Source organism: Musa acuminata, chromosome BXJ1-11 (genome assembly GCF_036884655.1).
Source record: "Musa acuminata AAA Group cultivar baxijiao chromosome BXJ1-11, Cavendish_Baxijiao_AAA, whole genome shotgun sequence".
Classification (NCBI taxonomy): domain Eukaryota; kingdom Viridiplantae; phylum Streptophyta; class Magnoliopsida; order Zingiberales; family Musaceae; genus Musa; species Musa acuminata.
The window spans coordinates 28,145,711-28,171,379 of record NC_088337.1 but is presented as its reverse complement, the minus strand read 5'-3'; the positions used below and the strand labels follow the sequence as shown (position 1 = coordinate 28,171,379).

Sequence of the window (25,669 nt, the reverse complement as noted above, 5' to 3'; positions counted from 1 at the left end):
CTTTATTGCTCAGTTCACTAATGAGATTCGCTTATTCATCACTCATAATACAAAACTTCATGATAAGGCTTAGGCTCTCATCTTTTTTAATTGCTGATAGAAAGACCACCAGTAATTATACCTAAAATACTTTAAATGATTAATTAATATATTATTATCAAGGTAATAGTTTCGAACAAGTAAGAATTCATGCAAGAGATCAAAGCAAGAGCGACCACAATCAGTCTCGACTATGAACAACCCGAGTCCCCATAAATATAACTAGACTAAAGTTTTTTTAGTGATATTGATGTCATCGTTGGTGGCCAATGAAGAGATTAATGTCATCATTGGTAAACCTATCTAAAGGGGTGGGTGAGATAGATCTTCGACTCTTAAGGCTTATCATTAAATTACCATTTAAAAGTGCTCAATGATGGAGAGCAATCCGAAAGCAACCTTTAAAAAGAGGTAGAATATCTCAACCCAAATTATGATGATACCTTAATGGTCTCTATAAGGATGATCAACACCTGGGTTGTCATAACTCAGGTTTGATGGGCTAAGTCAACTTTATTTGGCCCAAACAACTGACCAAGATATTTAAACTAAAATTTATAATAATATATTTATTATATCCTTATGAGTTAATCATAGTTTTATCCATTTTCGATGTGGGACTAATTAGATTATTATAATTTTTTTTACTTAACAGCTTGATGTTCTTGTTAAGGTCCAACATAGCTTAAATTAAATTTTAATATGGTGCATGTGAGGCGTAGCCCAATAGTGATTTCATATTGTAACGAGTCCTCTGGTTTCATTCATGAATAGTTATTTCCTATTTGAGCTCCGCACAAAATACGTAAGCAACGGACCAAAATACTTAAACTAAAATTGAGAATAGTATACCCATCACACTTTTATAAGTGAACTCTTTCGATATAAGATTAATTGACGTGTTACAGTTTTCCTCATGATTAGATAAAAAACTCATTTTTAGCATAATTACTAAGAGGGAGAATTAAGTCCAGGTCGGTGGGATGAGTCAAAAAAAAATCTTTTTTTGATCTCGGTCTACATGCTTGTTGCACGTCTAGCTCTCGGGGTCTGGTCACCGTTGTTGACTCTAAGGCTCGTCAATCCGAACGATTTTGCGAGGATTTATTTATTTTCGAAGGCACTTCACCCTCCGCTTGCCAGCAGAATGCTCACCTGAACTGTATTGGACCTCATTTGCGTTTTTTGGGCCAGTAATTGGCGTGCAGGATTGATTTGGGCCTTATGGGCCCAAATTAGATGTTGAGCCCAAGTCTCTTGTCCGGCCCACATCGACCTGCTAATTTATTTGAGTTTATGTTTTCATTATTAGTAGTATTTTAATTATTCTTTGAGTGACAAGCTTTATATGGCAAATACATCGCCACGATTGGTATTAGATTTGCACCATCGAGTCATAAGCGGATCAGCAAGCATAAAGAAACAATATAGCCCCTGGTATCGGGGAAGATGGCAGTGGGAAGCTCAAAACCAGCAGCAGCTCACCCCTAGTTTTCCTTTCTTCCCATGCCTTCTCTTCTCATCATCATCGTCCATATATTGGCTACTCGTCCCTTCCTACTTCGGCATCTAGCTGAGAGACACACACACACACACACGTCTACCACCACTACAATCTTCTGTGCACTCGACTTCCTGCGAAGAATAAAGCATGGGTTGTGCAGGCAGGGCTTCCTTGGCGGCTGCAGCAGCGAGCATAGGCGCCGTGGAGGCGCTCAAGGACCAGGCCGGACTGTGCCGGTGGAACTATGCCCTGCGATCTCTGCAACAGCGGGCGAAGAGCGGCATGGGGTCTCTGTCTCAGTCCAGGAGAGCGGCATCATCCTCCTCCATTGATGGGAGGGGAAGGTGGCAGGGGGGTGATGAGAAGGCCAAGCAATCCGAGGAGGCACTGAGGACGGTGATGTACTTGAGCTGTTGGGGTCCCAATTAGAGAGCCTTTTTGTGGTGCTCTCTGTAAATCTATATTATTCAACCATTTGTTCTGAGTTCTTCATGCATTTTGCCTATTTATATTGGTATGGAGAAGCATGAAGTGGGTTGATCATGTTGCAGAATCCATGGCCTCGTGTTGCAGTTCTACTCTCTTATCTAATCTGTTCCTTTCAAGCCAATTGTGTCTCAAGGATGCTTTTGTACTTCAAATCCTCTCTCTCAGCAGGATTTTTCTTCCTTGGCTTTAAGCAGTATTCCAAGAGAGAGATTGTGATATGCTAGGTTGGACATATATAAAAGATATTGATGGGAATTCCTGTTGGATAAGTTCATTATTGTTCACAGAAAATAAGCAATCACAAAATTACAATCTGATTTATTCTCTTTCATCTTCAGTTTCCTTTTGTTTATTTCTCTATCCTCTTATTTGGAAGATGTTCTTTACTCTTGCTAAAAACAAAGGTGAGTAGTGTATCAGCATACATTTATATACACTACTTCCATCAAAATCCATTTTCACATCTCTGATTGGCAACACAAGAAAATAGATATATATCTTTGCTAGATGGCATGTGATCTTAATAGATTCTCTGTTTCTTTAAATGTCGCATGATTATAGCTTTTGAGGGCCCCAAAAAAATCTAATACATTCGAACCTTCAAAATCTATATCTTTATGTTTGTGTCATTAAAATTTGACTGTCTTTGGACATATTCATGACTAAAGCAGAGAGAGAGAGAGCCTGTGATGATTGAGGTGAACAAAGAATGCAAGAACTATATATATAACATGAACCTTTGATGCACTTCTAAAGGCAACCTTCATAAGGAACAATAATGAGTTGTTGCCAGTGGTGACATGAGGCTTCCAGTCCTTTAAATTGCATACAGCACTTGGAACTCCCTTAGATCAACTTGCTGCGGAGAAAGAAATACCTCAGAATGCAACAGCATCATATTACCATCATGATTGCAGCTTCATACTATGAAGTGTAGACAAACTTGTCAGTCACTGTGATTAGATCATCAGTTTCAGATGAACCAAAATGCGCATCCTATAATTGAGTTCTCGATTGACCTCATCATTGTTTCCAGGTTTACTTTCTACATTCCTCATGAACATCCTGCAATCATCCTAAACTTGATTGGATTCATCATGTAAATTGAGAGACAGAAGGTGATAGAAATGCCAAATACTTGCTCTTATTACTCCTTGTTTTCAATAATATTTGTTAGGACAAGAAAGAAAGAAAGAAAGAAGAAGTAATGGCAGCTCTTCTACAATCAATTCACACGCAACAAATGTACTTTTAATCCAGCCTTACATCATTCCCCTCTCTGGGTCACCACCATTCTTCTTCCTTCCTCTTTACTCTCTCTCTCTCTCTCTCTCTCTCTCTCTCTCTCTCTCTCTCTCTCTGCACTAAATTTCCTTCGGTCTATCCTTCCCTACCTGTGTCTGTAGAGGAGTTGTTCTTCCACTCCTTCTACAACGACCCTCTTTTGCTACCTAAAGGTTCCTATGAAGGGAGGGGTCCAGAGATCAGCAGGGATCTCGTTAGCTACAGCAAATGTGCTCGACATGGGAACGAGGCACAGCCCTCGGCTTCTGAGGTCTTGATTCTGTTCTCCAGAATCCTTCGATGAGTCCAGGCTCTGCCAAATGTATTACCCAAAGCACTTGCAATCAGGAAAACATGAAGCAAGCAATCGAAAGAGAATTCTTGGTTACCTTCACTTGCTGCATTTGATGGCCATTCTTCAGATACGGCGCACTCAGAACCTGAAACACACACATAAATGTATGATGCACTTTTAAGACGAAGAAGATGATGATCATTGGCTGCCTGCTTAAGAGGAAGATGATGGTGAAGAGTCTTACGCGGACTTGATCGTGGAGGAACTTGATGTATTCGATGGCCTCTTGCAGCACCGAAGCAGTATCGGTCTGTAAACAGGAGTGCATGCATTCAAGTTTCTGAAGGCAGAGATCCACACAGCAGTGTTCCAAGAAATGAAAGGAAAGCTTCACCTTTCCAAATGGCGAGACCAGTTGTTGAAGTGCAGTGATTCTGTCGCCTAGCTTCTCCTTCCTGACCTGGAAGCACAGTAGCTTAAGGTTTAGCTCTCCCTAAGAATCATATATAGAAAGAGAAGCGAAGAATCAAGGACCTTAAAAGTTGGCAATGGCGATGGTGTCTCTGTCCTTGCCTTCTTGAGTGCTGGCTCGCTGCCGTTTCTCTTCTCCATGGTTGAGCTCGAGCTCCTAATAACTCCGGCAGTCGTCTACATACAAGCAACACGAGCTCGTTTAGCCCCATCATGTACACCCTGAGCACTTGTAGAAGAAGACGTGATGGCTTCCACACTCACCTTGACGATGAGATTACTTACGTCGCCCGCGGACGGATTCCAGAAGCAAGTCTCGTTGGAGAACTGCGGCGATCGAGCGGATGCCGATCTCTGCAGCTGTTCGCGATGGTCGTGAAACGATCTTTGCAGTCTGCTGTCGGGTTCGAGAAGTCCTGGTAACAGCGTCGACGAAGGTAGCTCGCAGGACGCGTTTGAGCTCAAGACGTGGTGGTGGCGGTGGTCATGCATGAAGCTTGGGTTCATGGTCTTCAATGGACTCCAAGTAGAATCCTCGATCCCGGAGTGTCGCTGAACGCATGGCCGTGAGATGACCTCCTCTTGGAGCAAGCCATGGAAGCCCCAGCTGGTGTCCTCTCTCCCACCATTGCTGCTGCTGCTGCAACTGCAACAGAACGTCGTCGTCACTTCCATGATCCGACCTCTGATAACCCTATAGGCGATCAAGAACATGCTTACAAGAAAGGCTGGCTCCACTCGAGGGAAGGGGACGAGAGGCCGAAACCCACCGTCGCCGGAGCCGAGACTTGGGGGTTCGAGATCAACTGGGCCTCGAACACGTCCATGTCAGCGGCGGTCGTCCATCTGAAGCTCCCACCGAGGTCAGCCACCTCGGGGACGGGCGTGGCGAGGCTTGCGGCGCTCCACCAGCTTCCAGAACTGCCTGGTCGGAGCTGATGATCCGACATGGATCTCGGTGGATGATCTCCTCCTGCTGCTTGATAGACTAAAGTTCTTCCAAGGCTTGATGGCAATAGTAATCGGGTGGTAGTGCCTGCCACTTATATAAAGCGTTAGAGCAGCTTGTGGAGCCGATGAAGCAGCAGAAGAGTGGATGAGAATGCATCACAGTAATGCTTCCTTCTTCTTCTTTTTCTTCCTTTTTCAGTGATTCTACTCATCATCTCAGTCTCAATCAAATCTTGCTTACTGTACCTAATCTGATTGAAATCCATGATTTATCCGATCACAACTCATTGTAATCCTATGAAGTTGTTCTTCAAAAGGGTGCAGTTGCTGCCACACAACCCGATCCCTACCTACTTCTCCCACTCAATTCAGTGGAAGTCAGAGCGAGGCATGCGATGACAGCAACTGAGAGACTATTCTTTAAGGGAAGAACACAATAAAAATGTGGGAGAAGGTAACCCAAAAACCAAGTCAAAGACTACTCCAACTTCAACTCACAAAGGTGACTGCTTGGAATGGAAAAACAAAACATTACTTTATCATATTATTTCTTTTGCAAATTATATATATATATATATATATATATATATATTTATATTTATATTTAAGTGGCCACAGGCGGCGCGACCTCGCTGACGCCACAGGTGGCGACAGATCGCGGGAAGTCAACGTAGGACCCAAAGGACAGCACGCGTGCCGGCCATCGGCGAGTCAAAAGGGCGAAGGTGAATCGGGACACGCGTCGGAGTCGCTACAATATGCGACAAAAGCTTTGACTGCCAGAGATATCTCGGATGACGATGAACCGTGGTGGTGAATTCAAGATTGAATGGTTTGACTAACTCTCTCGTCAAACCATATATGATCTTTTATCGTCGAGATAAGATTGGATTTAAAGATGGTTATTGGCTTTCGAGGAAGGATTTGGCATGGAAAGAGCGAGGAATTTGGCTGCCACGATGGGTAGAACAAGACACCGGAGAGTCAACCTAGTTGCCATCGTGTGACTCTCCCGTAAGCATGTTGATGTGTAGAACTTGATATAATATCAAGAGAATAATCTATAAAGCCAATAAAAAATAATAAAAGATAATATGGTTGGGTACTCTAAGGATACTGAGAAAATTTAAGTTGTATAAATTAATTTGAATTAATCTAAATTTAATCTTCAATTCCCTTGTATACTCCTTGTATAGACCTCCGAATGTGATATTTTTAAAATAATAAAATTATAATTTTTCTAAAAAAATATTTTTAAACTTAAATTCTTTATCCTTTAATTACAGTGTCACGATCCGAGTCATAATGGGCTAACTAGCCTATCAATTTTGTTTGGTCTAAACCACTGATCAAAATGTTTAAGCTGAAGTTAATAATAATAGACTTATCAAACCTTTATAAGTCAATCTTAATCTTATCCACTTTCGATGCGGGACTACTCAAGGATGTTACATATCGTATCTTTATAAATTTAAATATACTTTTACCTGTAAAATTGGTTTGTGAAACATGAATAAAAATTATTAATAAAAAATATAATTAAAATTTGAGAGTTGCATGGTCAACTACCCCAAGAATGCTTGGAAAGCTCTCGGAGAGAGAAGGAAATAAGCGAGTTTTGTCTATTATGTTTTCAACAAATATGCGTATATGTTTTCTTATTTTTGATTTATTTTCACTACTCTATATAAGTGAAGTGAATCGAAAGAAGTTATAATTCCATTTAATTAAAAAATAAATAAATAAATAAAGTTTCCTTCATTTATATGTTGGTAATAATGATGTCATTGTGATATAAGGACAAGAAGTGATTCTGCTAGAAGAAAAGGAGAATATGCAATTACAACATATGGGATACAGGCAATGGAATAGAACGATACGGAATTAAAGTTCATAGACATGTCACAATCGATCCATTTGCGAACATGGACAAGGATCCAATATTTTGATTAGTTTTTGAGTCAACATAGTTTCCACATGCATGCTTAAGGTTCAAGTGGGTAAGTAAGCTCGAGATAAGGCTCAAAACATAAACGTTTGATCTAAGGAGATTAGTTGTAAGAGTTGGAATGGCTGAAAGCTTGTTAATCACCGCAAAAGAGTTGACTTGATTCCTTCTCCACATGATACAAAATCTAGTAGAATAACCCTTTGGATGTGATGATATCGATCAAGTATCTAAGATGATATTAGAGACTTTTCCAGGTCATGCAATAAAATAATAATAATCTCCAAGTATAAAATATTCATGACTTAATTCTCTACATGTGATGACATTAGTGAAAATTAATGTTTGTTTTGTTACCTTCTGTTAAGACAGGAATATGTTTCTTTGTTAGATGGCACAGATGTAGATCAGTTGTTGGACTGGTGATGCACAGATTACATCAGCATGTGGGAAGGCTGGTAGTAGTTAAAATAAAAGAAAAAGAAGAAGAAAAAGGAAAAGGATTGGCAGAAGGTAGTGACCATGAGACCATCTTGTCTTGAAGATTCTTTCAGACTCTCTCATGATGTTGAGGAAGAGAACTTTGAACTGCTGTTCAAAGTTGCTTTCTCCTTGGCATCATTGCTGTTTCTGAATGTCTATATAATTTGTTCCTTACTGTTTTGTCCCCACACATCTCTCTCTCTCTCTCTCTCTCTCTCTCTCTCTCTCTCTATGAACAGTAGGATTGCTTTGCTAAAAAAACAAAGGAATTGCTTTACTTAGAACATGAAAAGTAGCATCATCAAAATACTTATTTTAGTACCACCATGTTGTGCCTTGTCCTCTCCAAGTAAGCTTAGAGAGAGGGATTCCTGGGTGAACTGTGCAAAGCAGAAACAAAGGATAACATGAACAGGCACCAAGTCATCTTCTTTAGTTAAACAAAACTGGTTGAACCAGGCTGTGTAGCATAAATAATTCAACAAACTCCCTCCGAGAAAGCATTCTGTGTCTTCTCCAGGGGGAAGTGAACACAAAAAAGGAAGAGAGAGAGAGAGAAAGAGAGGGGCTGTTATCACATACTACCAGTTACATCTTTCTCATCCATCAGTGGCTCCTTTATTGAACATTTTGTGCAGACACTCACTACTTGAATGGAAGTTGCACTCTTCAACAAAGTAATGGAAATCATGTGCCTTTATACTTTTCATTCTTTTTAGCCATTACAGTTGTTTAAGTTTGTTCCTACACCTTATCCATGGACACAATCATGTCAAGAAGGCAACGACAACAAACTAATTGGAACATTGAGTGGCATCAGATCACCAAAAAGTAGGATTCCATTAGATCTGTGTAGTTTGACATCCATACACAATGAATGATCAGTCCAAGAAGGAAACAGCATGGCCTCATTTCTCGATATGACACTAGCTGTTCAATTTCAAACAAATAAATTGAACTGACGACATTTATATAGAAATATTCAGATGACTTGCTTGATGTTTATTTACCGCATATAGAAAGTGTTTGATGAAACTTGTGGAAAGCTAACAAGAAGAATTGATTAGTTCAACCCACTTCTCTGAGATGGTCATTACATCTCAATCTGTTTGTGTTAGATGTGCTGGAGGTATTAAACCCAACCTTCAATCAAACAGTCCTGAAAAATAAACACATTCACAGTAGTGAAAGTAACCACCATTTAGTGGAAGCTTACATCCAAATACAGTTGATTGTTCTCAATTACACAAACGAGGCTATGAATGGTGGCACTAGGATCTGTGAAGAACCTGCAAAAACCACTGCATTGATCTCAACAGACACAAATGCCACATCCTCTCCCAAGTTTGAAGCAGCGGGAACTTGGATCTCAGAAACCCTAGAAGCATCAAATAAATTACATACACATGCCCCTCGGCAGCTACGATGTGACCTACTAAAAATATATACGGTCAAAGAAATTTACATGTGAGTATCCTGTAGCATTATAGTTTGTAAGGGAAAAACATCAACAAAATGGGAAAACAGCCGACTTATTCCAGTGTAAAGGACAACCAACACAAAGTCATGCTAAATGTCCAAGGTTTTACACTATTCATCTATATGTAATCAGGTCCCTGGAAATGCTCAAGATCTGGATGAGCGCCACCGCCTGGCCGACGTGGTTGCCTGTACAAAAGAAAACCACATGGCTTGTATAATAATCATCCACAAAACTAGGTGCAACATAACAGGTAGCAAAAATTTAGGAAACAGATCCATGTAAGCACATTCATGATAATTAACTACTTGAGGGTCTTGTTATTATAACTAAATACACAAACAATGATAAATATCAGAACTGAACTGATCATTAACCTGACCAAGATTCACTACGCTGGGTCACTGTTCAGACTAGTGGATCAGTCGATAGTCCACAGATCTAATAAATGTTGAACCCTAAACCATATTCTAAAATTATGAACTATAATGATTCTCATTTTCTGCATTTTCTATTTAAAAATATATTTTTATTTTTCCTTTTTCTCCTTCCCCCTCTTTCATTTCTTCTCCTTCCTATGCTCCATTTCTCCTCCCTCTCCTCCCTTCTTTTCTTCCTTTTTTTTTCCTACTTCCTCTGATTTTCTTTCCCTTTTTCTGTTTCTTCCACTCTTCCCCTTGATATCATCGATAATCGCAAAGGAGTCCCATAACAATTGGGCTTTCCTGATGAGGGAAGATTGCAAGGATTTTTTTTAAAACTATGATGTTGACATTACTCAAATATCCTTTATTATGATTCAATTTTATTTAGAAATTGAGGATATTATTTTCTTTTATGCATATTGAAAAACCAACATATTCCTCAACTAACCGGGTCGGTTCCTATGGTTATTAAAGAACCAGTCAGGTTAGTGAGTCCAGCCTTTTTTTTTTTGACACATCCAAGCCTTTAATAGAACTAGATCAGCGTGAGAGCTGGTTAACTGTCCTTTGCGGTCGGATTGGTTGGCCTGATCCAATCCAAAATCGATAACTATGCAGAATTGAAAACAAAATCTTACAATTTTCTATATTCTTCAGGCTTTGATACCAAGACATTAGTCCAAATGTTGTCTGTTATTATGCATAAAATCATCAAGATTTTATTATTTCAACTTTTCTCTCCCTATGGTCAATTGGTCAGTCTTGAACTAGATCAGCCGGAGATTTTATGTATTAAATTATAACTATGTAATGTATCCTTCATTACATCACCACAGTAATGACAACTTCCTAATAGCTAAAAAATATGCAGGTTGTGCATGATTAATGCATATTTTAGTTGCCAATTTCTTATTATCAAATAAAAAAGTCATATACCTGATAAAACGGGCAGGCTCAAAACCAGGAACATCCGGAGGGCCATAAGGGTCAAACCGAGCACCTGGTGGCACACCCCTGTTATAAGACAAATTAATCAATCTTTATGTCCAATGTAATATTATTTTAACGCCAAAAAAATGCACGACTAGCAGAAGTTTAAAAGAAGAGAGAGAGAAAAATTATTGCACTCACGGAAGGCCACCAAGAAAGCCAGCACGTTCATCGGAACCAAAAAAGCGTGGATCATTTGGTCCTGTAGCAAAGAATCAAAATATTACACAAGAACATGAGGAGAATTTAGTAACATTTTTTTAGGGAGCTAACCAACGTACCCACAAGCATACCACCACCTACACCAGAGCCTCTGCAGCAGAAACATACAATAATTAGAGAATGATGCATGCCAAAGCCAAAAAAGTTGCAAAGGGAAATGAATCAGAACCTATGAGGATAAAATCCAGCACCAGGGCCAGGATAGAGATCACTAATTCCAGTTGAGGGAATAGGTGGATAAACAAGACTGCAACATCAATGAAAAACAACAAATACATAATCGACACAGAGTTAACAATACTGCTTCACAGAACCAATTGACATTAACCAGAAACATCTTACTCAACAGAGTCATGTAGAAGAAAAGAAGAATTAAAGAAGAAATTACAAATAAACAAACAGGACAGAATGAAAAATATATTCGTATCCAAAACTTACCCACGAGAATAAGGTTCCTGGTGTCTAGGAACTGTCACAGAAGGTTCACGGATGACACTTTGTCTGGATCGATCACCACTGTCAAAACCAGATTCTACTTGAATCAAGAAGCGTATATTCCAAGCAGATGTAAAGCCACCAGTAATTCATATAAATCATAATTTTAATATAAAGCATACATTTACAATAAATTTGCATTTTTGAAAACTTAAGCACATTATCTAAAAAGAGTTTTTCAATGGAAGCATACCCTAACACAACAAGGAAGACAAGTTACATTCTACCTGTCTTTTCAAAACTATGGATCTTAACAATCAGCTAATATCTCTTTATTACTTAAAAAAATCTTTAGACAAATTTGACAATAATCGCTATAACGACCTTTCACATCCCAATGCTCTTTGCAAATGCAGATAAAAAAAAAAATGATGCATAAAATTAGTACTAACTCAATTAAAAGTCTATTTGAATGGGGTAAAACAACTCATAAGACAGAACAACTGATACATAAAGATTTGGTTATATTATGGAGAAAATGGTAATGGTTGAACTAATTTTTCATCACGTGCTATTTGTTGTTTTTTGCACAACAATTACACCTGCTTATAAAAGTACATTGTTATATGGAGTACTGTGTTAGATAGCTTGCTAATATGACCAGATTCATGATCTCAAATTGAGTGCACTAGCTACGGCAGTTGATATGACAAACCTAGCAATCTTTGTTTGTTATAATTGCCAGAATTCTTGGCTCTAATATAATGTCTAGAAAAACTTTATTTCCTGAGTCACTTTATTTGGTGACAGCAGGACTCACATCACACAGATTATCACATTTGGCAATTTCTATGGAACTGTTGAATAATCACTGGACAAATGGTTTCAGCCAAATCATGGGTAATTGACATAACTTCAAATCATTAATGACATTGAATACTATTTTACTGCATGGTTATCATTCTCATATTTGTATGACCATACTATTCAAAACTCATCATAATGAGTAATTTTTCCAAAGAAATATTTTGGTAGGACATCTAAAGCATCTAAATTTATGCTCTTCTTGGTGGGATTCATCATAGTTGATTTATAGCTCATAACACAGTTACAACAGGACAAGTTTCATGGAATCCATATCTATTAAGCTGACAATTGTAGATGGTATCTAAAGGGACGACAAAAGAAATAGTTTAATGTACCTCTTGGCTGATGAAGAGCTCTCAGCTTTGGGCTCTAACTTGGCCAGAAAACCAGAACACAACTTGTCCACCAGGTCCTTGAGATTCTTATACACTGCCGCATAGTTGCTGGTTTGCTTGGCAACATCAGACAAGTAGTCGTTGACGCTGAAAATGAACAAGTAAACTAATAAATTTACTATCTTCAAAGAAAAAAAGAACACTATGCTGTCTACTAGGATAGAAACATACTTGATTTGGAGATGGAAAGGCTCTTTCCCTGGTCCACTGAGATCCAGGACATCAATGGTGAGCAAATCACCTATAGGCAAGCACTTCACCAACACAGTCTTCTTCGAGCCCTTGTCAGTTTTCATGTACACAAAGGCATAAGCATCCTCCAGCTCGTTCCATCCATCGATTCCTACCTCTTCCTCACCTAAATATAAGCAATAAAGAACGGATTATCCTATACAAGTTCGTCAATTCTTAATTCTATCCTGCAGAACAAATACTTGAAACCCTTGCCAACCTAAAAGCAACTTCTTTTATTCCTTACAAGGCAAAAGGAGACATTAAATAGCAGGAAACAAGAACAAATTTGAACCAAAAATCTAGTTTTGATCCGCAAAAGAAAGAAACAAGGCCAGAAGATAAGGAAACACGCACCGATCGGGAGGTTCTCGGACAGGGCACCGGTGCCGGTGGCGATAAGGGAGAATCCGGCTGCGAGGAAGGAAGCGTGGACTGCGAAGGCGACCTTGTCGTGAGGGTTCCGGAAAGAAGGACGCGAGGCCCTGATGACCGCCATTACCGAACTCTCCGACGCCATCTTTTCGCACCACCGTTTTGGGGAACCTCAATAGAATTGGGGTCGAATGACACCGACGAAAACTAAATAGGGTTTTGAAAACTTGGTTAAAAAGATAAGAAAAGGGCCGCTTAACGGATCGGAACCGCGTCGAACGACTTTTGATCCGATTGCCAATCGGATCGTTTGCTCTCGACCCGTAATCGAGTTTATTTGCAACAAATTTAATTTTTATTTATAATTTTTCATTAAATTAAAATTAAGCATCTTATTTTTTTTCTAAAAATATATTTATTAACTAAATCATAATTTTTCTTAGCAAAAACGAATTGCATTATCTTATTATTTAAAAATATATAATCTAATTTTATATTATAAAATGATTTATTATTGACGTTTTTATAATTAGACTAAACATTAAATCTGTTTGCAAGCAAATCTTGTTAGTGTGTATACTATATAAGATATAAAAAAGAAAGAAGTATGATCTTAAGGTTGTTTCGATTTGAGGCTGCCCCGTCCACATTAAAAGACACGACCCCGATAAATTGGAATTCAGGACGGAATGATATAAGTTTATGAGATACCCCAAGAAAACTTGTGGGTATTATTTTTATTATCCCAAAGACCAAAAGGTCTTTCTTGCTAAGAGATTGTGTTCGTTGAGAATGAACATATTCTTGGCGGAGATATTATTGGAAGCATGATAGAGTTGAGCGAGATTAGGGAACCTATCTCAGGTACTATTCCGGAGATCGAGTCTGTTCAGGTACCTGACACACAAGTTCCAACTTTATGCGGGTCTGGTAGAATATCGTATCCTCTTGAGAGACATGTAGGACATATTAGTAGAGAGGACACTTAGGATGTTGATTCTCAAACCTACGAGGAGATTATTATGAGCATAGACTTCGAGAAATAATAAGAAGTCATGAATTCTGATATGAAATCTATGTACTCCAATAAGGTTTGAAACCTTGTTGATGCACATAAGGGTATCGTACTCATTGATTGTAAATGAATCTTCAAGAAGAAGATCGGAATAGATAAAAAAGTGGAGACGTATAAGGCAAGGCTAGTGGCTAAGGGGTATCGTCAAAGACAATACGTTGACTATGACGAAACTTTCACACTTGTAGCTAAACTGAAATCCATCCAAATTCTGTTAGCTATTACAGTACATTATGACTATAAGATTTAGTAGATAAACGTAAAGACTGTGTTCCTCAATGACAATCTCGAGAAGGAGGTGTATATGATACAGATTAAGAGATTTTAGTCCAAGCTGAGTCCAGATAAGGTGTACAGGTTTCTTAAGTTCATTTATAGACTAAAACAAGCTTCCTGAAGTTGGAACATAAGATTTGATGAGGCGCTCATATCTTATAACTTTGTTAAGAACGAAAATGAGCCTTATGTGTATAGGAAAGTAAGTGGAAGCGTAATCACTTTCTTGGTGTTATATGTGGATGACATCCTAATCATTGGATGTATAGAGATAGATTCAAGAAGATGCTTGACTTATCCTAATCTAGGTATATAGATATCATTATTAAAAGGTTTGGCAAGAAAAAAATCCAAGAGTGGTCTCGTAATGATGAGACCTGAAATTTCACTTTCTCGGAGTATATCCAAAAAAAAAAAAAACTCTTGAGGAAAGGATAAACATTGATAGAATACCCTATGCCTCTACGATATGGTCTATCATATATGTTATGCTATGTACCAGGCCTGATATAGCGCATGCTCTGAGTGTCACGAGCGGGTATCAAGTGGATCCAGACTTTGAGCACTGGAAAACAGTAAAGTGTATTCTTAAGTACTTAAGAAGAACTAAGAATCTTTTACTAGTATAAGGAAGAGATAGTCTCTAGGTTGAGGGCTACACAAACTTGAGTTTTCAATCCAATATCGATGGCCGAAAAGAAAATCTAAGGGCGCCATCAAATGCGCAGTGGAAGAATAGAAAACAAAAATTTCATATTTCCCAAAAGGTGTTCATCATCCTACGAAGATTGGTGCATAAAAACCTACAAAAATGAAAACTATGTGTGAGATAGTTATGTTACATAGGGAGATCATATATCCCTAAAATCCAGCAGATATATGAAAGAGGATAAAGGAAGTCAAGTGCTCCTCTCTAGCAGTGATTCACACTGTAAGGACTGCGAAGACGCTTCTTAAATCGTTGCTCAAATCTCCATACCTGCTGGTTGAAGAGAAGGGGAGAGGAGAATAAGAGGTGACAGTCAAGAAGGCCCAGCCTATGGCCATTTGGTTCTCTCCTATTTATATAGGCCCATGTCAACTTAACCCTAATGGATCTTGTCTATTGGGTACTGAATCTCTATCCAACTACCCAAGCCTCTTAGATTAGTTAATCTCTATCCAAGAATATCTCATTAGCTCATATTGGATATTATCTATAGGTTCCAATAATCTAGGGGCTTATTGGATATTCAATAAGATAGGGGCTCCAACGAATATCTCATATCCGAACCTCTACTCGTCGCAACACCTACCATATGTGTGTGACCCTCTAAGCCTAATATCGAGCTGGTCCTGTCATAACTCCTTTTGACTTAGTGAATTATTATCTCCATAATAATTCACTTAACTCGCCAACTACAAACGTACTAGGTGTAGGAAAATCTAGGGCAACATCATATACGCAGCGGAAGAACAGAAAACAAAAACCTAAAATTTTTCAAAAGGGTGTTCGTCGTCATGCGAAGATTAGTCTATAAAAACCCGTAAAACTTAAATCCACGTATATTTACATAAGGAGATCGTATATCCCTGAATCCCTACAGATTTGTAGGAGAGGATGAAAAAGGTCAAGTGCTCTCCTCTCTAGCGGTGATCCACATAGTAAGATTGTGACAACGCTTCTCAAATCACTATCTAAATCTCCACACCTGTTATCTGAGGAGAAGGGGAGAGGAGAATAGGAGGTGGCAACCAAGAAGCCTCTGGCCTATGGGCATTTGGTTCTCTCATATTTATAAAGGTCATCTATCAACTTAACCCTAATTGATCCTATCTTATTGGGTATTTGATCTTCATCCAACTACCCAAGCCCCTTTTAGATTCATGGATCTCTATCCAATAATCTCATATTGGTTTTTATTGGATCTCATCCATATGATCCAATAATTCAGAGGCTTATTGAATATCTAATAAAAAAGGGGCTCTAGCGAATATCTCATATTCGAACCTCTACTCGTCACAACGCATACCATATGTGTGTGACCCTCTAGGTTTAATATCAAGCTGGTCAAGAGTCATACCTATCAGAACTTCTTCTGGCTCAGTGAATTATTGTCTTCATAATAATTCACTCGACTCATCGACTACGGACGTACTAGGTCACTATGTCATAACCCTCAAATGATACAGGGGAATCCAATTATTTCGACCTATCTAATCATCGTGTACATATAGTCCCTCATTCATCTTATATTCTAGAGGCAATATATCGGCCATGGTGTTGTCAGACCCATATGGTTTTTACTCGAGTCTCACTCTAATTGGATTCTCTCGGAGATCTCTTTCTCTCTCAATCCGAAAGACCTTAGCTAGAGATTTATTTGAGCAAAAAAACATGAGATATTCCTCTCATAATATCAAGAGTGGATGTTTTTCTATCGACACTCAATAGCCCTCGTAATGTTGATTGCCACTCTGATGACCAGTTGTGCTACATCTGAAACTTTCAAACCTATAAGTCCACTATCAAAGAGTAGAGTACTTATACAAGACATTCTTGGTGTCTCAAGTCTAAGGACCAAGTACATCACCGGGACAACAGAATCGTTATCTAACAATGATGTATCATTAACCATCTAACATTCCGTGAGTGGATCAATCAGTGAACTCATTTTCCAATGAGCGCCTGAACTATAACTCTAGTGTCCCCACACGAGCAGCTATAAGACCAGTTGCCCCATCATATGGATGGGTATACAACACACCAGTCTATCCGGTTATCTCGATAACCCTCTTGAGTAACCTATGACCATGATTATTTATGATATATGTTTAAAGGTGAATCGGTCGCATTATCGTGATCTTATCACAATCCGATTCTCATTGCACATCTCCCTTTACGCATAGTTTTTGCACACCAATCTTTGCATGATGATGAAACCTTATTTTCTATGAAAAATTTTAGGATTTTATTTTATATTATTACGTTGCATGTGTGATGTCGTCCAAAATTTCTCTACAGTTGTATAGTCAAGTTGTTCATTTTAACTGCGTGTGTTATGTTCAAATTCTAATTTTAAACTCATGATTTTTATAAAAAAAAATCTAAATATTATTTTTATAAAAAGATTTTATTATTTTTAATTGACTTGATTTCTTCTTTTATTGGTTTTCGTTATTCTTCTTTCTTAACTATTTTATAAAAACTTAGAGGATTCGAAACAAAACAAATGTTAAAACATAAATTTCTATTGATCTGAATTTTTCTGAAGAGATTTTATTTGAAGAATCATATGAATCTGAACTACTACTAGGTGAGGCCGACGATAAGTTTGTTGGAGCAGGATCTGTCGCTTGATTCTGTAGAGTATATAGTTATATTAAAATCTAAATTTGATTTTCACCTTTATTATTCTCTTAATTCCAACTTGTCATTTGTGATATACCTTGAATTATAAGGAATAACTAATTAAGATATATTTTTCAGATTTTTCATCAAGCTTACAATAATTTTATGAATTTATCTAGGCATAATATTCATAATAATATTTAATAATCTTTATTAGTAAAATATTCAATAAATAAACTATTGTTGCAACTATGTCAAACAAGAATTGATTTGAAACATATTTTTTCCTTTATAAACTTCTTATCATTTCGATGATAATCTAATTTTTATGTTTAATTATATTATTTTGCTTCAACATATGTGGTATTATCAACTCTGTATGAATATTATTATTTTTTAAATAAACTTATTAGGTATAAATTTATCATCACTATTCGTCTGAAGTATCTATCCTTTTAACTCTCAATGAGTGTCTTAAAATTTTAAAAATTATCAAATATTTTATATTTCAATTCTCAAAAATATATCTAGCTCATGTGACTATAATTATTAGTAAATAATAGAAAATAGTGACATTCACCAAATAATTTTATATTAATAGGTCCATATAAATTGATATGAATAAATTCAAAATAATTAGATGCACTTCATGTTTTTTCAATATGAAATGATTTTTTTATTTTGTTTGTCATAAATACATCATTCATATATATTAAGTGTATTAATTTTGAATAATTTAAAAAATATTTATTTTTGACTTAATAATCTTAAATCACTAATATTAATATATTCATATCTTTAAATATCACAAATTAGACTTTTTTTATTAAAATAAGAGAACATTTTTAATATTTGAAACATCAAGTAAAAACATCTTGTTTTCAATCATGCAAACATTTATGGCAATCAAACCATATATTTTATCTTTAATAATGCACGAACCATCTTCAAATATAACTGAATATCAATCATTTATTAATTATCCAACACTCAACAAGTTATACGATAAACTAGAAATAAAAAAAATATTATCAAGATGTTTTACCTTCTCTTAACTTATTTTCACCTTAATTGTTTCTTTTCTTTTCACTTAGATTTGATTATTATTTTCAATTCTAATTTTAAACTGATGATTTTTATAAAAAAAATCTAAATATTGATATTATGTTTAACATATGATAAAACATCTACTATCTAAAAACTAAATATCATTTGAGATATCATTAACTTGTGAGTAAGTCATAAACAACTTACTACTTCATTTTTCTCCATACAGCTTGTTTGGTTTTCTCTATTTCAGTAAGCTATCCTCATGTGACCAACCTTTTTATAATAGTAGTATTGAATTCTACTTTTATATATTTTTTAATCATAATTTGATTTCTTTTATTTATTATGTCTTCTTCTTCTTGCTAATTTTTTTATCTCTTCTTTTGAAGTAGAATACTCTATCTCAACTTTAAATATATTTTCTTTACTTTTCTCAAGTGATCTATTCAACTTTCTTCGTGTGCTCGTAAAGAACATATTAGTTCATCAAATGAAAAAATAGATTAATCTTTTGACTCCTTAATTATAGTAAATCAAATTTTGAAGTTAAATTTCTAAAAAACTTTTATAATAATAATATGACCATGAAGATGTTCACCATAAAATTTTATTTTACTAATAATTTTAGATATTTAAGAAAGAAAATCTTACACTGATTCATTATTTTTCTTGAACAAAATTTAAAACTCATAATGAAATGTTTGAAGTCTTACTATAATCACATTCAATAAGTCTTAAAATTTATTTTAAAGTATCAACAAAGTTTGTCTTATGCTTATAGCTACTACAATTCTTGAGAAAATTATATCATGTATAACTTATTGAATAATACATTTGAGTCAATCTTTCTACTTTTGCTTAACTTGATTTTTTCATTTGGATATATATATATATATATATATATATATATATATATATATTCATTCTTTATTAAACTTTAAAAAATTTGAGATGTAAGTAAAGTTATCATTTTAAAACTCCAAAATTCATATCTCAGATGATTAAAATAAAGGGTTGAGACATGAAATTATCATTGGAAGCCATAATACCCAATCCAAATTAGACTCAACTCTAATATCATAAATGTTAGGGAAAGAATAAGAAAATGCTAAAAATAAAATAATACGATATAATTAAAAAAATAACATTAAATAACCAAAATATTAGGGATGGAGAAGCCATAATTTTTTGTTCAAATTAAATTTATCTTTAATATCATAAATGTTAACGATAGAGGAGTAAGAAAATAATAAAAAAATTAAAATATTATTAAATAAGAGATAAAAACTAAAAATACTTATAAAATATTTTTAAGTACATACACATTTGCTTCACCAATCATGATACTATTTATAAAACCTAATGATAATTATCTCATCACCTCATGTTACACATAATTAAAGTTACATACAGAAACAATACCATAACAATAACTTATTACATCATAAATCACTTGCCTAAAACTATCTAAAATATGATATCTAAGATGACACCAATTCTCAACAACTCTTTCTCATTCATGGACCGTGAACTCTGAGGTCCTACCCACACGAGCTTCCTCTGAGATGTGGTTGTCTTGAGGAATGGGCTCCGTGAGAAGCGAGTGGATGTGCTGGTCGACGCTGGGGAGCCGGCCGTCGTCCCCGTGTTGGTACATCGCCTGTGCGGTTCTAGCAAGGTTTAAGGCCGCGTCGACGGTGGAGCGCGGCAACGAGGTGGCGGCGAGAGCCTCGCCGTTGAGGTCCAACCACGAGCTGTGTATGAGGCTTCTGACGTGAAGCCTCGATTCCGCCTCCGAAGCGCCGTCGCCTTCCTTCATGTAGCAGTCGATGCTGGACGCCACGTCCCCTCTTTCCTGCTCCACCTGCAAAGAGAAGATGCAGATTAGAAGAACAAAGTGCAGTAGCATAAGAGAGGAATTAAGCTACTTTAGGGAATCAGCAGCACGAAAATTCTTACCTTGGCTGTTCCCAGATCATCCCATAGTCTCAGAATTCTTCCAGCACTGGTGAACAGCTTTGGGCAGGAGTTGACCACATCCGAACTCTGCTTGTTGACTCCGCTTCCTATCAGATAAAAAGCATGCACAAATGCCATGTACGTCCCTGCTGTAGAGACCCCATTCCCCACGTACTCCTCCATCTCCGGCACCACTCCGCCACTGAACCACCGCGCTTCCACGAGAAAGCCCTCGCACAAGTCCACCCACTGCAAAAAATCAAACACATCGTAAGACCCTTGCCTGCACCACAATGGCGAGAGATTAAGACGAGCAGTACCGTCTTCCTCAGCTCCGGGATGATGCACCTGCCGTGCTCTTTGAGGACCCTGTAACCGATCTCGTTGGTGGTGTTGTACAGCGCCATGTAGCATATCTTCATGTACTCCGGCAGATCCTCCATCGCCTCGACTCCCCATCTGAGACAGGAGAAACTACTTCTTAGGATAAGAAGCTGTCATCATTATGAGTTCAGTGCCTGTGTGGCGGCGTACGACCTACGAACAGCGTCCGTGAAGAGAATGAGCTCATCCAGTGATCCTTGGATGTCGTATACGTCGTCGATGACGAGCAAGATCGCGATCGTCTTCGCTATCTCGATCCGGCACTGCGAGAACCGTGGCTCCGGGAACAGCCCCACCGTCCACAGGAAGCACTCCAGCGGCCGATCTCGCGCGAAGCTGAGCTTCTCTGCGAGACCCAACTCCTTCCACCAGCTGAAACACAGGAAAGGTATTCATGCAACGATCACTCGTTTATAGGCATCAAAGAAGCAACTTACCTTCTTAGAACTGCAATCTCGATCCGGAGCTGTGACTGCACCAGATTGAAATCTAGGGTTGCGAGCTGCAACACATCCGAAATCCTACCGCTTTCTTGCGCATACTTGCCGATGTAACTCCTGGCTTCGGATCGCACCATCCTCCTTTGCCTGGGGAATTCCAAGGCCAGGTTAACTTCTCTAGCTCTAACAGGGCGCAAATTGAGCATCGATCTCCGAAGGTGTTCCTCGCTGAAACCCATGGCTTGCGATAGCACCTCTTCATCTCTCACACCCAGGTAAGACGCTTCATGCAGGCTCAGAAGACCTGCTAAGTCTTTGCTCAGAGACTCCTTGAAGTGGCCTTTCCTGTCCATGAACTCGTGGAAGACATCTGTTGATGGAAGCAAAGGCATCATGAACACGAAACAAGTGCATTAATGTTCGAAGAAACAAGAAGAGATTACTAATTACCGGTATCCACGTTGTAGCCTCTTTGCCTGAGTAATCTAAATCGGAGGGCAGTGCTAAAGAGATCATCTTCATCACCTTGTGCAGCACTGGGGTTTCGATCCAGGATTAGCTCGAGTTCATCCTCAAACTGATGGCTGATTCCCAGGCGTTGGATCGTGTCGACTAGTACCATGGAGCGCGTCGAGTGGATGTCAGTTCTTAATGTAAATCCTACACGTATCTTCAGTTCTTCGATCTTTCCAGCAGAGTAATCAGCTTCTGAATGAACCTATCAGAAACCAAAAGAAAAAAAGGTGCAGATTTAAGGTCAATTTAGCTCTGTTTAGCTGAATCACAAACTATATAAATATGTTAATTGGGCATAAAGTATCAGCATAAACAATTTAGGCATTTAGCAAATCAAAAGAAATTGAATCACACAAGTCTTTCTTTATATTCCATCAAGATAGATACTATTTAACAGAACACTTTTCTAGCTAAGAAAGAGTATTTAGCAGAGAACAGCTTTCTTGTTTTAAAATGGACATTTATCTGAATTTTGATAGAATTTTAGCAATGAGAATCACTTGCAATAAAACTTGACGGATGTTAACTTTTGGTTATAGATACTTTTTCTTCCCTAAAGATCTAATTTTTGTCACACTGCTGCAAAACGAAAGACTGTTGTGCTTTTGATTACTTTCTGCTCTAATTTTGTTATTAAGTCGTTTAAATCCCATGACATGTGAAACAATTCTATTTGCTGAAATATTCAAAGCAATTTAGAATCATTTGTCCATTTGACAACATAGGATGCTCTAAAGCTGCATAATGAATGTATCACCATATACAGAGAGGAAAGACAACTACTGATTGTTCTGATATCAGATACCTGATGATCTTGGAGTGAGGAGGGAGATGCAAAGCAGCCATGGAGGCTCTTAAAGGGGTGTGAGTTAGCAGTAAGATGACATGCCGAAATGTGTCTCCTCCATCTACAGGCCTTCCCTTTGACAGAATGCACAGGTGATGAAGCAGCTGCACAAGAAAAGCTCATTCCAGCCATGTCTAAACCAGATGCGGAAAGCTGCTCACAATGCTTCCATCCCCAAGGGGTTGGGGTGAGGATTTATAATGGTGGCAGCAGCCTCATGAAGACTTTTGGCCAAGCACTATTCTAGTGGTGATACTAAATGCTTGGTCTTGTCAAACAAAATGCTTATATTTTTGAATGCATTAGATATCAATTTTGTATACGATGTGAATCTAAAGTGTTTTATAATACTATGAACTTAAAAATCCATTGGATCAGGAAAAATTATGCATATGAATCTTCACTTTCAGCAAGATTGCCATAAGTAGGACTATTGCCAAAGAGAGGAACACAAATGTTGGCCAGTAAACCTGTCAAGATTAATAGCAGCAAACATCTCAAAATGATCTAATAAAGATCTTGTTTGACTTAAAGTTCCTGACAATCATCTTAAGAAGAGACTTTTAGGAGGATCAGGTTCTTCTCCATTATCTAATCAAAATACTTATTTCCATGTTGTGATTCGGTGACATAAAGGGGAAAAAACAATGAGTTTGATCTTGTGATCTATAGTATCCATGCTTAGAGAATCCAATGATCTTCATAGAATTGACAGTCAACGAGAAGACGGCTAGGAACGGGAAGAACGCTGACCACAAATAATGATATATATGACTGGCACAACCTAATAATTATGAGTTGGACTCAGCATACAATTCTTGACCACTCAAATTACAAAGTCCTATTTGATCAGTCATATCAGCAGGCTCATATCTGAATTCATATTATTGTTAAGATCACAATAGTTGACCTTTTCTACTATAATTTTTTTTTGCTGACAATATAAATAAACTTTATGCCAGCTTAAGCAATAATGTCAAATAGGCCTTTCAAATGAAATGTGACACTTTGACTTCTCTTCACTGCTTTTACCTCTAGAAAAACGAAATGTATGTAAATCTTTGACCATGTTGACTCATGACCACCAAATATCTTATACTGCAAGAATATGAAGTCATCGGTTAAACTTGGGAGGTCAGTCATTTACCAGCAATGGATATGGCTGCTAACTTCATCTGAACTGCAAGAAAAATAGGAAAATGGTGGGAGAGATGTTCAATAATTTGAAAAGTCAAAGTATACTCGAATACAGTGAAATAAGGATGGCTGGTGTTGCAGCAAAGTGTCGCATGTCAACAAGATGCTTCGAAGCCGTGGTAGAGACAAGCATGGCGGCTAAGAACAGGTCATATGCTAGCAGTGCACCGAAGGGAACTGGCTGGAAGATCGAAAGAGAAAGAAGCAATGGATAGAGTCTTAGGACTTAGCCGCCGTGGAATATGAAGTGAGCTACGGTTGGAGATGACACAAATGTTGATATGAAAGCTCAAGATGTGTTTTTGGGACAGAAACTATGTATTGATCCAAAGAGTCACGACACAGAATTAATTGTTCTGCCTACCAAAATTGCTTAGATTGAGCTCCATTTGACTGAAAGCGACCCCGTTCAAGAAGACAAGCGACTGATGAAGAGTCAACCTTAAGGCGTAACAAGGATAATTTGTGTTCTGAGTAGAGAGAAAAGGAGGAGTTGCAGCAAGTCATGTGCCATAGTACAACAATGAACAATGAGGAAAAATATGACATCATGATGATGATGATGATGATTATTATTATTATTATAGTATTATTTTTACTATAAAACAAAATTATTTAGGATTGAATAAAACAGGTATTAGTATCATCCCTAGTGTTAGAGCAAATTAGAAGATGGAGCTAAGACAACTACTCTCAGCCGATCAATTGATTGTATGACAACAAGAAGAAGAAGATGCAATATAAGTGTTAATTTAGAGAGATGTAACGACTATTAGAAAGAGAATTAATAATAGAATTTTAATACCGATTAAAAAGAGGGCTAACATAAACGTCCGAAGAGATGATTTTATTTTAAATAATAATTAAATTTATTTTATTATATTAAATTATATATCAACAACGAAATAGTACACTGACCAATCGCCACGTCACATTATCTATCATTTGTGGTATTATAAGACAAACAGTAGTTGGAGCGGATCCTAACTCTTAATTCAAACTTTGTGGATCGGTTAACACGTCAAAGTTTGAGCTGAGTCGAAGCAGATTAAATTAATTATTTTTGCACAAAATATTAGTTAATGTTTATGCTTAAGGAGTTTACTATTTAAATCTCTACCATTCCTCATCTCTCTTATTTAAGGGGGTTCTTCTTTACCATTACTCGTTAAGCCAAATACAAAAGCAAAAAAGAGTTGCATCTAATAAGGGGTAAGTTTTCTTATCTTTCTTAATTTTTTATTTTTTATTTTTTCAAGTATTTAAAATTATATTTTTAGATTAAAATATATTATAATTATTTATGTTATGTACAGTTTTCTAAAATGTTTATCTTACCTGGATGATACATTATAATACTTATTTTTTATTAGATTTATATAATAATTTAAATATTATTTATTTCCCTTATATAATTTTGTTTTTAATATATTATTATTTATTATGTATTAATAATATTATAATTTAAAATTAAAAGAATTAATTAGGATTTGGATTGAAATCAACTTGGGCTCTCATCCAACAAGTTAAGCCCATCTAACAAGTTAGTCAGGCCCTAGTCTAACTTGACCCAGCCCAATATGAATACTCATATGACCAATCGCTAGCTGCATGTACTTTGTTTAATTAGGACTTAAACATTGATCGAATCAATTCAGATTTTATCAATTTAGATCGTGATTATAAATCGATTTGACTTATTTAAGTTTA

General features: G+C 37.0%; 3 protein-coding genes across 4 annotated transcripts; all 3 read right to left on the bottom strand.

Moving 5' to 3' along the window:
* Positions 1 to 2,631: 2,631 nt before the first annotated feature.
* Positions 2,632 to 5,111, bottom strand: LOC135596639 (transcription factor bHLH103-like). 2 transcript variants are annotated; one of them, XM_065088699.1, is made up of 7 exons: positions 4,803 to 5,111; positions 4,347 to 4,728; positions 4,146 to 4,259; positions 4,006 to 4,071; positions 3,856 to 3,921; positions 3,706 to 3,756; positions 2,632 to 3,629 (listed from the first exon to the last, which is right to left on the bottom strand). In XM_065088699.1, the coding sequence occupies exons 1-7, from the start codon at positions 5,030 to 5,032 to the stop codon at positions 3,480 to 3,482; spliced, it is 1,059 nt and encodes a 352-aa protein (XP_064944771.1). In that variant the 5' UTR covers positions 5,033 to 5,111; the 3' UTR covers positions 2,632 to 3,479. The 2 variants fall into 2 exon arrangements, with proteins under 2 accessions (XP_064944771.1, XP_064944772.1); XM_065088700.1 differs by having other exon boundaries at positions 4,368 to 4,728.
* Positions 5,112 to 8,885: 3,774 nt separating this feature from the next.
* On the bottom strand, positions 8,886 to 13,096 carry LOC135597503 (probable proteasome inhibitor). The gene is made up of 9 exons (XM_065090513.1): positions 12,867 to 13,096; positions 12,450 to 12,636; positions 12,219 to 12,365; positions 11,020 to 11,097; positions 10,751 to 10,828; positions 10,641 to 10,672; positions 10,501 to 10,561; positions 10,306 to 10,383; positions 8,886 to 9,132 (listed from the first exon to the last, which is right to left on the bottom strand). The coding sequence occupies exons 1-9, from the start codon at positions 13,027 to 13,029 to the stop codon at positions 9,063 to 9,065; spliced, it is 894 nt and encodes a 297-aa protein (XP_064946585.1). The 5' UTR covers positions 13,030 to 13,096; the 3' UTR covers positions 8,886 to 9,062.
* A 6,917-nt stretch (positions 13,097 to 20,013) lies between these two features.
* Positions 20,014 to 22,912, bottom strand: LOC103972569 (probable terpene synthase 11). The gene is made up of 7 exons (XM_009386923.3): positions 22,721 to 22,912; positions 21,850 to 22,117; positions 21,397 to 21,769; positions 21,113 to 21,331; positions 20,896 to 21,034; positions 20,576 to 20,824; positions 20,014 to 20,480 (listed from the first exon to the last, which is right to left on the bottom strand). The coding sequence occupies exons 1-7, from the start codon at positions 22,892 to 22,894 to the stop codon at positions 20,130 to 20,132; spliced, it is 1,773 nt and encodes a 590-aa protein (XP_009385198.2). The 5' UTR covers positions 22,895 to 22,912; the 3' UTR covers positions 20,014 to 20,129.
* Positions 22,913 to 25,669: the final 2,757 nt, after the last annotated feature.

Excerpts from the sequence above, each read along its gene's own strand:
- LOC135596639 (XM_065088699.1), bottom strand. The coding sequence starts at position 5,032 with ATGTCGGATCATCAGCTCCGACCAGGCAGTTCTGGAAGCTGGTGGAGC. Across the intron at positions 3,922-4,005 it reads TGGTCTCGCCATTTGGAAAG|ACCGATACTGCTTCGGTGCT; the intron begins GTGAAGCTTTCC and ends TCCTGTTTACAG. Across the intron at positions 3,757-3,855 it reads TCCTCCACGATCAAGTCCGC|GTTCTGAGTGCGCCGTATCT; the intron begins GTAAGACTCTTC and ends TGTGTGTTTCAG.
- LOC135597503 (XM_065090513.1), bottom strand. The coding sequence starts at position 13,029 with ATGGCGTCGGAGAGTTCGGTAATGGCGGTCATCAGGGCCTCGCGTCCT. Across the intron at positions 10,673-10,750 it reads GCTGGATTTTATCCTCATAG|AGGCTCTGGTGTAGGTGGTG; the intron begins GTTCTGATTCAT and ends TTTCTGCTGCAG. Across the intron at positions 9,133-10,305 it reads GAGCCTGCCCGTTTTATCAG|GCAACCACGTCGGCCAGGCG; the intron begins GTATATGACTTT and ends TCTTTTGTACAG.
- LOC103972569 (XM_009386923.3), bottom strand. The coding sequence starts at position 22,894 with ATGGCTGGAATGAGCTTTTCTTGTGCAGCTGCTTCATCACCTGTGCAT. Across the intron at positions 21,332-21,396 it reads GAGATTGCAGTTCTAAGAAG|CTGGTGGAAGGAGTTGGGTC; the intron begins GTAAGTTGCTTC and ends CCTGTGTTTCAG. Across the intron at positions 21,035-21,112 it reads TTCACGGACGCTGTTCGTAG|ATGGGGAGTCGAGGCGATGG; the intron begins GTCGTACGCCGC and ends CTCCTGTCTCAG.